Here is a 15,798-nt window from a genome sequence, read left to right as displayed (position 1 = left end):
TGAAACAGAAAAGCCATTGTCAGACCTTGGCCTTCATAAATGCTGTCGAAATAGCAGCTGAGACGCACAGGAAGCCAGGTGCTCTAACTGATCAACAGACAGCACACACACACACACACACACACACACACACAGAGAGAGAGAGAGAGAGAGAGAGAGAGAGAGAGAGAGAGAGAGAGAGAGAGAGAGAGAGAGAGAGAGAGAGAGAGAGAGAGAGAGCTCTCCCTCTCCTACTTGTCCACCTATAGCGATGGAATCTTATCAACATTATGGCTTTATTGTAGGGTTTAAAAGAGATTGCCCTTGAAAAGACCATGTTGATAACAGTATGAAAAGAATTGTTTTGCATTAGTTTGTCTGTATTTTTTATTTGTAATGCATAAAATAAAGCCTGACTATGCTAAACTACTGTATAGCCAATGTTCACAGGCATTGCACCCCCCTTTCTATATACCTGCTGTAGCCTATAACCTTTGTGTAATTTCTATTTCACAAATATATATAGCACATAACAGGGTACCATGTTACAATAGTTTCATTTGAAAACTTCTTTGACCGTCAAGGTTTTTAATGCTTTTAATTTTAATTAATTCGCTTTGATGGAGTGTATCTATGAGACTGACTGTTGAGCTCGTATAGGCTACCTACGCTTTTCTCATGGCATGACTCTCCTTAGCCTACATGATAATGTGACACGAGCTCCTTCGGTTCAGTAGTATTCACACGCTCTGAGGGACTGACTGAGTCATTGTGCGAGCGGTGTCTTGAGTGTGAAGTCACTTGCGTTTATCGCTCTTCCACTGGTTTTACATTGCGCTTGTTTTGACATGTAGGCTACTGTCTCACCGGGAACATTACTTCAAAATAACCAGCGACCTTTTACGCGATTTCGCTGACCGTTTTCCGAAAACCAACTGTTTTGGGTAGGCTACGAGAGGCGGAAAGCAAGTGTTCTACGTTTGTGTTTGAAAGGTAAGACAATTTCTCTAAATGTTTGCCAATGTGATGCACGATATGATCTCCGATCACACTCAGTGAGAAATAGATTGTGAATTTTCATACATTTTGATCAGAATCCATTGCTTTTTTACTTGTGAAATGTGTCATTTGTACCTTCGCCGTTATTAAACTGATTAGAAAATATTAACCGAGATGTAGAGTTAATTGTCACACTTTTTAAATTTGTTAAACACCATCAAACCTCTTTACACTATTAAACGCTCTATGTAGGGTATGTTGACACACTGAGAAAAATAATAACTTCTGATGATAAAAATGTGACAACTTGCCCCGGTTTGATATCTAAAAACAATATTTTTTTTCAGTTTAAATCTACCATTATTATATAGCTGACCATTGCTATAATTGATGCTACAGTGTTGTTGTATTGTGTTCACTTGTTTAGAGCTATAGCAAAATATTTCGAAATTGAACATTTTAGTTGGAAGGGTTGAATTCACAGTAGGCCTATATGTGCTTAAAAGCCTATATGAATGTACTGTTAGAGAAAATACATTTGTGTTATCAAAAGCTGAGATATAGCCCCTGTGACAACTAGCCCCGGTCTCCCGTAATTCTTTTGTATTCAAATAAATGGGCTAGGTTTTATTATTTCCCCTCATGTTTTGCATGTGTTTGCAAGTGCACTAACAGAAGAAACTCTCAAAATGACCAAATACCAAATAAACCATGTTAATGAGCTTAAAGTAACACATTAACACATCTTAACATGCAATAACCTTTTGACCTGAACCTTAAGATAAACATGCAGTTTTTTTTTCTCATTCGTTTCAACATTTCACGCTCATTGCAGTAATATATGAGACAAGGATCTCCTTGGGGAAATTGGAGCGCAGGTGGAGGAGCAGCACCCGCATATTTACTCCGAGGCTATGAACAAATCAAAGACACACTGAGACTGTGTGCTTTAGTGAAACCCTCGACAATCCTGTAACCCCCCCCAGTCAGTCAGCCTCAATAGAAAGGAATGCTTCCTTTATCTGCCATCTAAACTGACTGAGAAGATTGAGCCTGTGACTACAAAGATGCTTTTATTATTGTATGCTTATCAAAGATGTTTTCATTTTAGCTTCTCTTTTTGTCGTGTAGTGTACAGGTATGTTGGTTTTCCTGTCTGAACCATGGTGGTTTGATCTGTGCAACTAAACGTCAGTGAGTTTTTCGCTGTAATCCAACTTAGCTTCAGTGCATTCGCCTCTAAATGATCGAAAGACCTTTGCCCTCAGTCCCTGCTACTTGTCAGTTCAGCTCAGAATGAAGTGAGCTGAAAGGCCTCTCTCTTTTTTGTCTTGCACTGATGTCACAAAGGAAAAGCACAATAGCTTGACCTAGTTCATCTCAAAGTACACATTCTTGTTCTGCGCGGGTTGTTAGCTTTGCTAGACGCAACATCAGCCGTGGAAATACTGTAATCGCAAGTCTTCTGTGGTTTATCTCTCGAGGCTTATATGTAGGACTTTCGAAACAAGTTCAATCATTTCAAGAGATTTTATCTGAGCAACGACATTCAGGTAGCTGGAAGACTCATGACTTCACAACACAGGTTATTAAAATTTCCACAGAGTCATTATAACTAAAAGAGGAAGTGTTATATGAGTGTGCATGGTTTTGTTTTTTAATAGCTGTAGAGTGGGAAATAACATAACATAGTAAGGGTGAGAGAATGTTCCAAAAACTGGCAACATGCTCCCTGTATAAATGGACTTCACCAGCTTCCTTTCAGTGGTGCTTGGAGAGAAAAGGGACATTCTTTGACTGCTGTGAGGTCCACATTGCTGGAACAATGGCAGAGGCAGAGAGGGCCAGAAAGGGCGGAGGCATAGACGCACCCCTCTCAAACATAGCACAGAGGAACTGGGTACTCTCAGTGGTAGTCAATAGGCTGCTCTGTAATAGCCACATTGGGCTGTAATTTTTATACAGTGCATTGCAGACATGTTTGGACAAAGACACACACCATAGCATAAAATTACAAAAAGATTTACAGTGTATATGCTCACCGGCCACTTTATTAGGTACACCTTGCTAGTACCGGGTTGGACCCCTTTTGCCTTCTTTTTTTCGTGGCAACAATGTGCTGGAAACACATTTGGATTTTATGTGGATATGTGGATATGGATTTTAGTCCATATTGACATAGCATCACACAGTTGCTACAGATTTGTCAGCAGCACATATACGTTGTGCGCCATATCCCAAAGGTGCTCTATTGGATTGAGATCTGGTGACTCTGGAGGCCATTTGAGTATATATTTTGTTCCAATTTTCCAGTCTTCTTTTGTCCTATTTTGGTGAGCCTCAGTTTTACTGTGTACACTTGTTTAGAGCTATAGCAAATATTTTGATATTGAACTGTTGCCTTTCTCCTCTGACCTCTGCCGCAAACTGGATATTTTCTATTTTTCTGACTATTCTCTGTGGTTGTGCATGAAAATTCCCAAAGATTGGAAATAATTTCAACTCAAATTAGTCACTTAAATTACCTTTCTTCCCCATTCTGATGCTCAGTTTGAAATTCAACAGATTGTCTTGACCAGGGCTGCATCCGAAAGCTTAGGCAGCTGACTGACTGGCAATGACTTTGCAGACAGCGTTTGCACACAATGGTGTCTGCTGAAACTGATTTCGGGCAGTCTTCTGAAGCAACATAACTGTTTAATGATCTACAACAAAATATAGAGAGCTTTGATGATAACTAAGAGAATATTCAATTACTACAATACTAATTTCTCGGTAGAAATTAGGGATGCATGATTTAGGGGGAAAAAATGTAGTTGCAATTTTTCTGGTTAAAATTGCATTTGCAATTTAAAATGTGATTATTATATGCACCAAAATTATCGTCCGAAAATGGCATTTTCAGTTTTTGGACGAAAGAGAAAAGAGGCCTTTAAGGTGCTGTATGTAACTTTTTTCACTCTACTAAAGCATAAAAATACCATCATATGTTTGCATATATTGAGGAAACATGCTAAGTTCACATACTCGTTTCGCTGAAAATCACATCTACAGCCAGTTATTTTACTTTGAAATGGGCCAATTTTCATTGTCATTTGCACTCGTTCATGTTGCGTGTGCTCAAACTGGCAACCCGTGTGAGCGCCGTCCAGTCTGAGGAGCTGGTGGCGGGAGAAACAATGATCTCCGATATTTTGAATTTGGACCTTTAAAGGGTAACTAAACCCTAAAACAACTTTTTTTAGTTAATGATCTGTAAGACTGGGGCTTTATTAGTGCTGTTCATTGATTTGAGTACATTTTTTGACATTTGGGTATAAAGTGTTTTAATTCTATATTGTCTAAAAACGTCTGAGTGCTGCCATCTTCAGGTTGAACGGTGGCTACTGCAGTTGAATTTTCCTATTGGATGTTGTGGTACTGCATGACGTAAGCAGGTACCAGCTCACCATGCCCTTGCCTACAGAGAGACGTGGGTCTCAGGTGCACACCAGCCCCCCCCCCCCCCGGGGGCACATGTTACGATTTTTGCTGTCGTACAAGCTCGCAGGCAATTTTTTTTCTCTCTGTAGAAATAGCTTGGAAATCATTGATGCTCGTATGGTCATGGCTCGCATTGTGTGAGAAGAATTACGTGCAGAGCCGAGCATATTACGAGCTTCCTGACCTCCCAATAATTTTCAAACATTATCCCTAAAATTCAGGGAATCGGATGATTTTGACCAGTGTATAGGCTGTCCCCTATTGCCAAATCCTACACAACCTCATCACATAGGTTAGACCTAGCTATGCATATTGTTATAGCCCAGTAGCTGCAACCCTAGCGTGCGCATACACTGACACACAAAAATACACTCTTGTTTTTGTTGAAAGGCATTGCTGTGTTGTTCTCTGCTTTTCACCAAATCATTTGCACACTCGTCTTTTTATTTTATTGAATTTTTTATCCGAAGCTATATCAGCAACATGGAAGGCTCCAGTCTGCATGTTTAGCGTGAAAGCAAAGCACATGTGATTGCCGCTGGCTCGTCGTGCAGGACAGTCTTGCCATGTACTACCAGCTGCTTTGACGCAATTATCAGGTTAACTGACTCGTATAGTATGTAATGGCTCACAACCTCGATTTTGTAATCGAAATCACGATTGCATTGCATGCGATGTAAAGCAAAAGCTCACAATCTATGTGTGTCACAGTTCTGCAAGATAGAGAGGACTCAGAACTTCACATACTTTTGAAAATCCAGCGTTTAGTTGATCCTGGTAAGTGCTCATGCCCAACGGCGTTCTTTTTCCACGAGGGGGTTTGGGCATCACAACATTTGTTTCCAGGCAGACTGTTAAAGAATGCTACACACACACACGTCTCCGGGACATCCTGTAGAATTCAACCAATCAGATCACAACTTCGAAACTCCTGAAGTGTTTCTAGAAAAATGTGCCATATGCATCAGACGTTCAGCCGGACGTCATGTCTGAGGCTGAAACTAGTCCTGGGGTGACTACTGGATTAGGAAGACAAGCAGAAACACAAGGAACCAGAGACTTGATGATCTCTTTGATGTTGCAGTCTTGCTGCCTGGCAGAGGCTCACAGAACCAGAGGCTTGACACTTGGGAATCAGCACAGTCTAGTGAGGGTCAGTGGCCAGGAAATCTTAGGATTCAGGAACAAGACAAGACACAACACAACAAGATAACAGAGCAAGACAAGAAAGAAGATAAGAAATGAAACGAGGCAAACTAAAACCTGATGTAAATAACTATGGCTAGATGAATTAAAAAAAAAGGAAACTAGAAATAACTGGAACTTGCAAACAAATAAAATAATACAAAGAACAACCTTGCAGGAAACTAGATACTGGAGGTGAAAATCTTAAGTAGAAATGAAATCAAAAGAGAAAAACAAGACACAGGGGCAAACTAACTTGAACACGACCAGAGGAAAATACTTCTCAAAATAGCAACAAGGATACACCAGAACTTCTCAAATACTCAACTAAACAAGAGCAAAGATAAAGTAGCAGGATCCTCTGAAAAAGGAAACAATACTAAAATTCAGTTCATTCGCATTCGGAGATCGACTATTTTTGACTGACAAAATGCCAGCAGACACAGCTACAGTGAGTTGTTCAAAATCTTCTTTTTTTGTAAACTCTGCATACACAAACAATGTTCTCAATGCTCGAGTTCATGTGTAGAGCCCCTGGTCATACTTGGAGCGAAGTTTCATGTTGTGTCAAGCCTTCTAGAGTTTTAAAAATAAAATTTTGATGCTATCATAGTAGTGCCCCAAGCATTCCCATTCAAAAGGCAATTTGACTGAAAACGAAAATACTGTCAAACTTAAAAGTGCCGTTTCCATTCTAATTATGCTTTTAAACGAAAGTTTGCCTCGGGTAGATTAACAAAAAGACCCTATGTTGCATTTTGGCGAGAGTTACCCTTTAAGAGCAGCTTTACTTCAAAAACAACTTGTTTAACTCGAAATATACTTCTCTTCTAATTTTTTTCACTACATAAATGGGTCACAAGAGAAATATTAAGAAAATAAATTAAGTTATATATATATATGTTGAAGTAGTATTTATCATCCGTTGCCTTCACTTGCCGAAACTTTCTGTAGTGATAATTGACTGGGGTTTGAGACTTGAGTCCACTGACTCACCTTCATGGTGAAAAATGTCCAATATTGCGATGTGACATTTTTCTTTATTGACAAATGATAGACGGTTCATATTTCCCGTGATAACAGGCTATATTAAATAAATGAGTAAATAAAGTGAAAGGGAAACGTGAAATAAGTAAATTAATGATCAAGTAAATTAATAAAAGAGGTGCCGGTGTAGCCTAGACCCCATATGTAAGCTATAGGCTGGTGGCTTGGAAGACGTGTGTAATATGGTTTATCCATTTTGCAACGCGAACTGGAGGTAAGCAACAGTTTGCTTAATTGCAGCTGTTTGATAGCAGCAGAACTCAAAGATCTCCCTCATTTTGTTTTCTTTCTTGCTGCATTAAAGATGAAATGGTTTAACTTCTGTTTTCGTGCAAGCGCAGTGTGGGAAAAACACTGACTTTAGGGCAATCGGTTCGTAGCTCTGCTTCAAGTGTATGATATCCTCACGAGGGGCTACCAAAATGTCTGACATGCCAGAAATTCATCCGCCCATCCAATTGTTGGTCAGGAGAGTTTATCGCCTCTTGTTTTCCCCTGTACACTGCATACAATGCACAACAAAGCTGAAAATCGGCTCTAAAAAAAGAGTCATAATTTGGCTCAAAAACTGATGAAAATTGCACAGTGTTTCCCTAGCCTCAAGCCAAATTTCGGTTTCATTTTTGCAATTTCATTGCATCCTTTACATCAAAAGTGGAAAAAGTTGGTCAAAAACATACATATACACACAAACTCACCACCAACCACAACTTTCAGATGTCATCTTTATTTTTTAGCTCAACTGTCGAGGAATGGAACGCACAGGATTGCGGGATATCATTGGCAACGAAGGATCCATATAGGCCTAGCCTATAGCTGTGTCCCAATGTGAAGGCCGCAGATTTCGAAGGATGCAGCCTTCACATTGGGACACAGCTTGTATGTGTCTTTCAAAAATCGATCAGTTGAAGGTAGCTCATTTGACAGGATGTGACAAGATCATTGGATTCTGACGTCTAAATTCGTTGAGTTGCTGTCATGTCATTGGCTGATTAGATATATTTGCGTTAACGAGCAGTTGAGCAGGTGTGCGTCCCGAGATAACAACAGAAAAGCAGATGGGAAATAATTAGCATAGCTGCTGTTCATAATATTAATGCATTCGATATGATTCAACTGTAGAATAAAAGGTAGTATTATGCGAACGCTTGGCTAAAGAGATGCGTCTTTAATCTAGTTTTAATCTGGGACAGCGAGTCTGAGCCTTGAACAATATCAGGAAGGCCATTCCAGAGTTTAGGAGCTAAATGTGAAAATTAAATGGCTTACCACAAGACGGTGGCAACTGTCTGTTGTGTAGGTTGTTTTTGTTGTCGAAAAGTATTTTATTCCTTTTCAACGAGTTTGTCAAAACAGATCACCGTATCCAAAATGTGCAAAATGATGCATTAATATAGACAGCTTGCCCTTAAACCCTAACAATATTTTTTTTTGCGACAGTGTCAGAATTGTCTCACACATTCCATTACACTGTATACGCAATGATCAGTTAAACAGATCTGTTGCAGAATTTTGTCAACTCTAAAGTGCACTGACACAGTATTGCAAAAGGAAGTATACTATACAGTATGTGTGCACATTTTCTGTTTAGATCTTTTTATCATTGATTTGTCATTGTTCTCTTGACACAGATGGCAGTCATTTTATGTTATTATCTCTCATCTCCTTATGTGTCTCTGATTCTCTTTGTTTATGCATGCATGCATTTCATAGCAGTTTAGTAGTTCTAGAACACACTATCTCGGAATAGTAACAGCATCAGTGGTAAAGCAAATGATGTAGTTTCGTCTTCAGACCAAATCGAGTATCTGCAGATGTTGTGTTTAGCATAATGCCTGCCACAACAGGTTGACGCATGTTTACGCTTGCAGTTGGTAAATGCAGGAAAGCCACAGTGGTGTCTGATCTTAACAGTGTGCTATATTCTCTTACAGTTTCATTTCAACTGGTTTGGCTCATATTTTTGAAAGATGTAAAGGTCAACATGCGGAAAAGCAACACGGTAGATCTGCACTATACAAGTGAGAACTAATTAAAGTAGTTGATCCTATGGTTGTTATCTACAGGAAGGTTAGACTTAATTGTGAAAACGTCATACTGCCCTGTTAACCCTGTGTGGTCTTATTCTTAAGCCCATCATCTGGGTTTAAAGTCACCGTGAAATCAAAATGGAAAATTTAAAAAATTCTTATTTTTTTATGGAATATTGCTGTGTATATTATAAATGATTTATTTGTGCACATCATTATTTTTTAAAAGTCATGTGACCTCTTAATCTTTAATCAAAGTAATTTCCCCTCACTCTTGCAGCGTTATCTCTTCTCTTCTCTGATGACGTGTTTCTCGGCGTGAGGGCGGGACAAACTGTCACTCACATGAGATCACATCAATAGCAAACACAACGATCCAATCAATTCCTGATAGACAAAATCAAGTCCTGTCCTACATGTTTTATTGTTCGAGAATTCGTTTCACTTTCGTCCGTTTCAATCTTAAATGATATTCTGGCATCGTTTTGATGCATAGACTTATTATCCTAATTTACATGAGAGGATGTGAGCAACTTGAATGTTTACCGTTTTTTTTAAACTGCGATACCACAGTTTTCTGGTGTCTGTCTGTATAGTCCCTCAACGAAGTGAGAAAAAAAACAGCAGCTTCTAACACTCAAATTTAAAGAAGTGACTTGTAGATCTGTTGTGTGCCTCAGTGATCCATGCTGACTCATCCACTGTCACTTGCACATGTTTTAGCACATTGGCAGTGCGTTATGATTCATTTCATTGTAGATCTGAGACATGCTCTTTCTCTTGACCATGAGGATTCATGTATTACTACACAAAATGAAACAAAAATTGTGACATAAAGATGACATCATATGACCACAATAGTCACTTTGTTGCAAAAGAAAGTCTGTTCTCGTGGATAAGAGATGGCAGTTGCAGCCAAACATGCATCAGAATGTATTTTTACCCTTGGATGTATGTGTTCTTATTGATAAGAGTCCAGGAATAGATGTGTTACTAGATGGCTGCCTTTTTATCTCACGAATAGTGGAAGAGGAAATCATTTTTTTTCTATACAGATAATTCAGACATGTATCTTTTTCTCTAAACTAGGTGGTAAGGGGAAGGAACAGCCAAGATATTGATAACATTTTTTCCTTTTCATATGGGAAGCCCTTGCGTGGCTCTACTAAGGCACTTCATTGTGCATATTTTCATTTCTCTCTAACTGAGTTCTCTGTTGCTTTTCAGGCATCATTTATGAGCTACAATGAAGCAGAACCCAAAGACTGTAAGAATGTGGATGATCATCTGTCTTTTGTTCAATTCGTGTCTAGGTAAGTAGGCGACCAGCAAGGAAGTGAAATTAAGTTTATTTTTTATGTATAATGATGCATAATAAGAATTGCTGTTAGTATCTTGTTAAATAAATCTATTTTTGCGCACTTGATTAGTGCACAAATGTAATATTTTGGATAGTTTTGCAGATACAATTTATGTATATCAATTTTATTTACTTCTCCAGCAACATTAGAGAATGACAGAGACTTTAAGATGTGTGGAGTATGGCGCCATGGCAACGCATCCCGAAATCTGAAGTATGATTTGAGAACAGGCTGTGAGAAAATTGTGATTTCAGCAAATGAGAGCACACTCTCTATTCGGGGCAATATCGCCGCGAAGTGCACACGATCTTCATCCATTCACCTAGATTCAAACCCTCTTCAAAATCAAAGTAATTTCTGTGTGTTCTGGGATCCGCTGCTGGACCTGCTGATAGTGGAGGTGAATGGAAAGACTCACATTCTGTGTGAACGAAAAGGCCTTCAAGAAACCTGCTGCACTGACCTCTCACAAGAGTACCTGAAAAAGGCCAGTCTGTATGGTATTGTGAATGGCAGCACCCGTGGTGATATCATCAGTAACGATGTAAAGGAAATATATACATTTACAGGGGATTCAATCAACTGCAGTAAGAACCTTTAATGTATTATTCATTTTTGTTAAAGTTTCAGATATAAAAAGTTACACTGAGTGAGTTTAGCATTTCTGAGTATGTAATTACTTTGGTTTCAGTATATTTCATCTGTTTTCCCACTTATAGAAGAGAAGTTCTGTGATGAGGCAAGTCAGAAGTCCAGAGGAGCAAACATGTAAGCCAATTATCATTTTATTTTAGTTTGGTAGTTTCACTATTACTTTAGAGTGTTATGAACTGATGTGGTCAATCGTGCAGATTGCAAGAGGTAATGTTGTGCATGCTTGTAAGAGCGCAATCAGGATGAGCTTAAATATGAGTGAAAAGCAGTGGTTGAGCACCAAACAGGAAGCTAAACACATGCTTACGATGGCTTTCTAACTAATTCATTTGTGGCATGAACTGCCAAGTGCATCATTGGATTTTTAGTACATTTATCAGATCTTCAACATTTTATTCATTTCATATATTGTGCATGTTCATTTAATATGCTGAGCCATCATATTAAAATCTTTAAACAAGTATCGTCTTATGCATAGTGCAGAAATGGGTGGGTACATTTTGTGTGGTTACAATAATAGGTAAGTATTTACTGTGGTTTGTATTGCAACCATAACACAAACACACCCTCCACAATAACATACTATAAATAAACCTTTTTCTTTGAATGAAAATGGTGGTGGGATTGTGGCATTGACGCAATTTGGGTTCATATATGAATCTGACTTTCTAGAGAGTGCAGACAGAGTCTATGCCTTATAATACTAGCTCTTGTATCTTTTGATAATCATGCTGAATCACGTGAATATGTTATAATAACTTATAACACCTAGTACAATAAGTAACATTTGTGTATCTGATTCTGTTATAGTGTGATCATGTCTAAATACATGTGTTTGTGCGTGTTTGCAGGATAGAAGAAGTAGTGATGAAATCCAATACAATAGGTCGTGTGGATCTACCTTGTGCTCAGAGCGAAGTTATTGAGATGGAAGAGGGCTTCAAAGGACTCAATTTAACTCTGCCAGTAAATGACATTCACATTTTTTAAGCTGAGTTCAAACTATCTTTGATTCACAGAAAGGTATTTTTCTTACATATGAATAAATATGTTTTGCATTCCAGGCCCCTCGATCTGTAGCCCCAAACATGATACCCTCCGTTTATCTTCCCTCTTGTCTGAAATCAACAACAAAGATCAAATCCAAAGTGGTGTGTACTTACTACATGGAACAGGAATTATTTCAGGTATGACAATATTTGTCAAGCAGAAATAAATCATGTGGAGCAATGTACAGTATGATACAACAGTATTTGTGATGTATAGGGGGGACCTTCTGATTCAATTCTTCTGGGTGGCATAGTTGGACTCTCTGTAGAGAACGAAACCATCAAAAACCTCAGAGAGCCTGTCAAAATACGGTTCCATCACCTTCCCGTACCAGTAAGTATGTTTGAGTTGTTGTTTAGTAGAACAACTGTAGCTCAGTTGTTCACATTGGGTGTGTTCACACTTGGTTATGTTACAAACTCTGGTGTGACTGCTCTGACAGTGCGGTTTATTATTTGAATAAGTGTGAAAGGTGTCATCCGAACCTTTGTGCGCCCCAAACAAACAGCTTCCAAAATAACTCTGGTTTAGTTTGAGAAATATGCAACACGGACCAAAGACATCTAAACAAACCAAAAACAAGACGTTATGTCACAAGATGCAACTCTGTAAAGGACAGAATGCTCAAGCATACCTGGACCTTCTCGTCATTGGAGCTATGTTGCCCATTACAGTTTGGTACAGGCGTCAGAACCATTGTAGCAGATATAACCGTGCAGCAGATATTCATTAGTTTCGTTAAAACGGAGGAATTCCTGACACCGTTTTGATTCCTTTACATATTTTATAAGCTGTTTGTGTACGCACACACGCATTTAGCCTAGCACACAGCAAGTTCTGTTCTAATATATACGTCATAAAAGAGGTTTTCGTTTTGTATGTTTAGGTTTGGTGTTAAAAATTACAGTGTGAACGCTAAGCAAACCAGGACTAAATGTATTATTTTCTTTAGCAAAAATTTTAAAAAAGAGAGAACCGAACTACAAGTATGAACACCCCCCCCCCCCCCCCCCACCCCCCCAATGTCTTCCGTTTCCTTAACACTGAAAACCGCATGACCAGGATAGTGAGGTGAAGCCTGATAAACATCAGATTGCTCATCTTGTTTTTGGCATTTAAATCAAAAGGGCCTCATTTATGACAGAATTTGTAACAGCTGAACTTTGCAATTGCTATGATGAATCTCTCTTCCTATCCTCTTCTGTTTCATTCCACAGGCTAACTGTTCTGGAAGTTGTGTTTCATGGGACACAAGAAAAGGTGTGTTCAAGTCTTCATGTTCATAGACACATCATCAATCAGTATTTGACATCAAGTAAATGTTTAAGCAGTTACTGATTGTTCTACTGATGTCTTTTTCTGCAGACAATGAAGTGAATTGGAGAAACGAGGGTTGTAACACCTTTAAAATCAATGAAAGAGAGACAGAATGTCACTGTGATCACCTTACATACTTCGCTATTCTTGTGGTGAGTAGTGCTTTTACTCATTGCTGTTAATATTTTACACTGAGAGTCAGACATTATGAATAAAAGGTATTTCTTTCATTCTTGGGAATTTGCATAGCCATTGGGAGAGTGTGTTAACGGATCACACACAGAAATGCAATAATACATACTTTACCGTGTCTATGTTTCTTCAATGCTTTAGCAAGTGGAACAGAGGGCTACAGTTCGCCATCTAAAGGCTCTGACGTTCATTACCGCTGTGTGCTGTGCCGTGTCTTTATTTAGCTGTGTGGTTCTCTTCTATTGGCTCTGTAAACACAGGTAATTATGATTTCATTGACTTGGAATTTATTACACTTTTATTACACTATCACAAATTGTCTTTCTTTAAAAAAGAAAGAAAAGAAAAAAAGCTTGTTCAGTGAAACAAAATCTATTTAGAATCTCACCCCCATTGTTTTTGTCTCTGCATTCCAGAAATGTGAAGAGAAACCAGTCCTCACTGGTGCACCGTGGGCTGGTGGTGGCAATATTTCTTTTGTGCTTGTTCTTCATCCTTACCGGTACAATAGCCAATGTTGATAATGATACAGTTTGTAAGATAACAGCAACTCTTCTGCATTACTCGCTACTCAGCACACTCTGCTGGATGGCTGTGGAAGTGTTTCACACATTCGTGTTAGTCCGCAAGGTGTTCAGCACAACACCTCCATGGGTCTTTTACTTGGGGGGATTTGGTGAGTATAAACATACATTTATTTATTTATTTTAAAACAAGCAGAAATTGCATTTTCACCTGTTTTTTTTAAGAAAATATATACATATAAAACATTTTTTTTTTTTTCAATTATAGGTCTCCCAGTTCTGCCAGTTGGGATACTGCTCTCAATAGGGGATATTTATGGCAAAAGGGATATAGTACCAAGTGAAAATATTACCGGTCCTTACCACATGTAAGAAGAGATATTTACTACTTAGATGTGACCCTGCATTCAGTATACAAGAATTAAAATAATCTTTGCTCTTCTTATCCAGGTGCTGGATGTTGGATACTGACAATAGCCGACTGGCCCATTACATCATTAATCTTGGCTTACTGGCTGTTGTGGTGAGCTCTGGTACAGTCATGCTTTTCCTTGTGGTGAAGGAGATCCGCAATCGACACGATTGGAAGAGGACTCATGTGGCTTTTCTCAGTATCTGGGGTCTCACCTGTCTGTTTGGCACAACGTGGGGCCTCGGTTTCCTCAGTTTTGGCCCTCTCTCAGAGGCCATCCTCTTCATCTTCTGTATTATCAATTCCTTACAAGGTAAGCTTTTTCGTGAATGCTCTACCACAAAATAATACACAAGGTCAAATAATGGCTAGGCTATTGTGTCAATGTAAGTAGAGTTCCTGTGGTGGCATATGAAAATAAAACAGCCCTTGAACTTGTTTCCTTTTTTATCATTACTTAAGAAATCTTGCTTTTAACTCATTAGCTTCAATTCTGTTATGAAAATAATTGTGATATGATAATATCCAATTCCCATGTGTCCTAACAGGATTTTTTCTAATGCTGCGATACTATGCTCTTGAGCGGATAAAAAAGAAAGATGACTCCAGTTCGGATGGGAGCAGTTCTGGATCTTCAAAACAGCATATGCTACATACTCATGAAAATAGTTAAAAGTTTGATGATGCTCAAAGGTGTCTTTCTGAAATTGCCAAATTTCTCTTTTCTTTCAAGGTTTTTGCTATGAAAGATTATCCACAAAGGGCATTTAAAGATACTCTCTTATCCTGCTGGTCAGGAAGTTGAAAGTTCCTCAGATGACATTGAGTCACAGAGCATTGGGTAATTGAGCATAAATGCTTCACCTGTCATAAGCTGTATTTCTGTATTCATATTCTTAGTAAGAGTTTTGTTTCATTGCACTTTAGCTTTTTTTTGTTTTGTTTTTTACTACTGTGTAAAACTGCTGTATTTATAGTGATATAAGGAGTTCTTGCAAATCACTTTTAGTAATAAATGTAAAAAAAAAAAAAAGTAGTGAGTTGTGTGAGATGAGTTAGGATGTTTGTGCAAGTTTAAACTGCCAAAAAAGTGCATTCCTCAATTGTGTATTTTCAGAATCAAGGTAAACGAGCTCGGCAAACTCTGTATTTTGTTTAGTTTTGATAAAACATAGGTTGCACTTTTGTTTATTCTTTAGAGTCTTGTCATGAAGCAAAGTAAAGCACAAACTTTACATTTTAGTTTGTATTGTTGTATGTATTTGTAATTTTTTATGTGTATTTCTGTTGGAATAATATGTAATACATAATATCAATATTTTTGGTGTTTGGTGATTTTTCTTTTACTTTTTTTAATTTTATTGGACCATACCAAGGGGGAACCATATTACTATATTAATTACAAATATTTTAAAAAAAAATTAATATTAAAGGGAGTGGTCACCCAAAAATGTTTGGGTGTTTGATGTTGTTCCAAACCTGTATGAGTTTCTTTCATCTGCTGAACACAAAATAAGATATTTTAAAAAATATGGGTAACCAAACAGTTGATGGACCCCATTGAC

General features: G+C 38.2%; 1 protein-coding gene across 1 annotated transcript; it reads left to right on the top strand.

The window, feature by feature from the left end:
• Window positions 1-833: 833 nt before the first annotated feature.
• Window positions 834-15,553, top strand: LOC311287682 (adhesion G-protein coupled receptor G5-like). The gene is made up of 14 exons (XM_084404689.1): window positions 834-972; window positions 9,951-10,036; window positions 10,225-10,671; window positions 10,804-10,852; window positions 11,590-11,704; window positions 11,803-11,925; window positions 12,005-12,121; window positions 13,006-13,048; window positions 13,154-13,257; window positions 13,439-13,557; window positions 13,714-13,973; window positions 14,090-14,189; window positions 14,272-14,546; window positions 14,782-15,553. Exons 2-14 carry the CDS (start codon window positions 9,970-9,972, stop codon window positions 14,904-14,906), a joined length of 1,944 nt encoding a protein of 647 aa, XP_084260815.1. The 5' UTR covers window positions 834-972; window positions 9,951-9,969; the 3' UTR covers window positions 14,907-15,553.
• Window positions 15,554-15,798: the final 245 nt, after the last annotated feature.

This window comes from Rutilus rutilus, assembly GCF_951802725.1.
Source record: "Rutilus rutilus genome assembly, chromosome: 3".
Classification (NCBI taxonomy): Eukaryota; Metazoa; Chordata; class Actinopteri; order Cypriniformes; family Leuciscidae; genus Rutilus; species Rutilus rutilus.
Note: the sequence above shows the minus strand (reverse complement) of the source record. Positions and strands in the feature narration are given on the sequence as shown.

Bases quoted from the DNA above. Each gene is read 5' to 3' on its own strand.
- LOC311287682 (XM_084404689.1), top strand. From the start codon at position 9,970: ATGAAGCAGAACCCAAAGACTGTAAGAATGTGGATGATCATCTGTCTT. The intron at 10,853-11,589 runs GTAAGCCAATTA...GCGTGTTTGCAG, and splicing joins AAGTCCAGAGGAGCAAACAT to GATAGAAGAAGTAGTGATGA. The intron at 13,974-14,089 runs GTGAGTATAAAC...TTTCAATTATAG, and splicing joins CTTTTACTTGGGGGGATTTG to GTCTCCCAGTTCTGCCAGTT.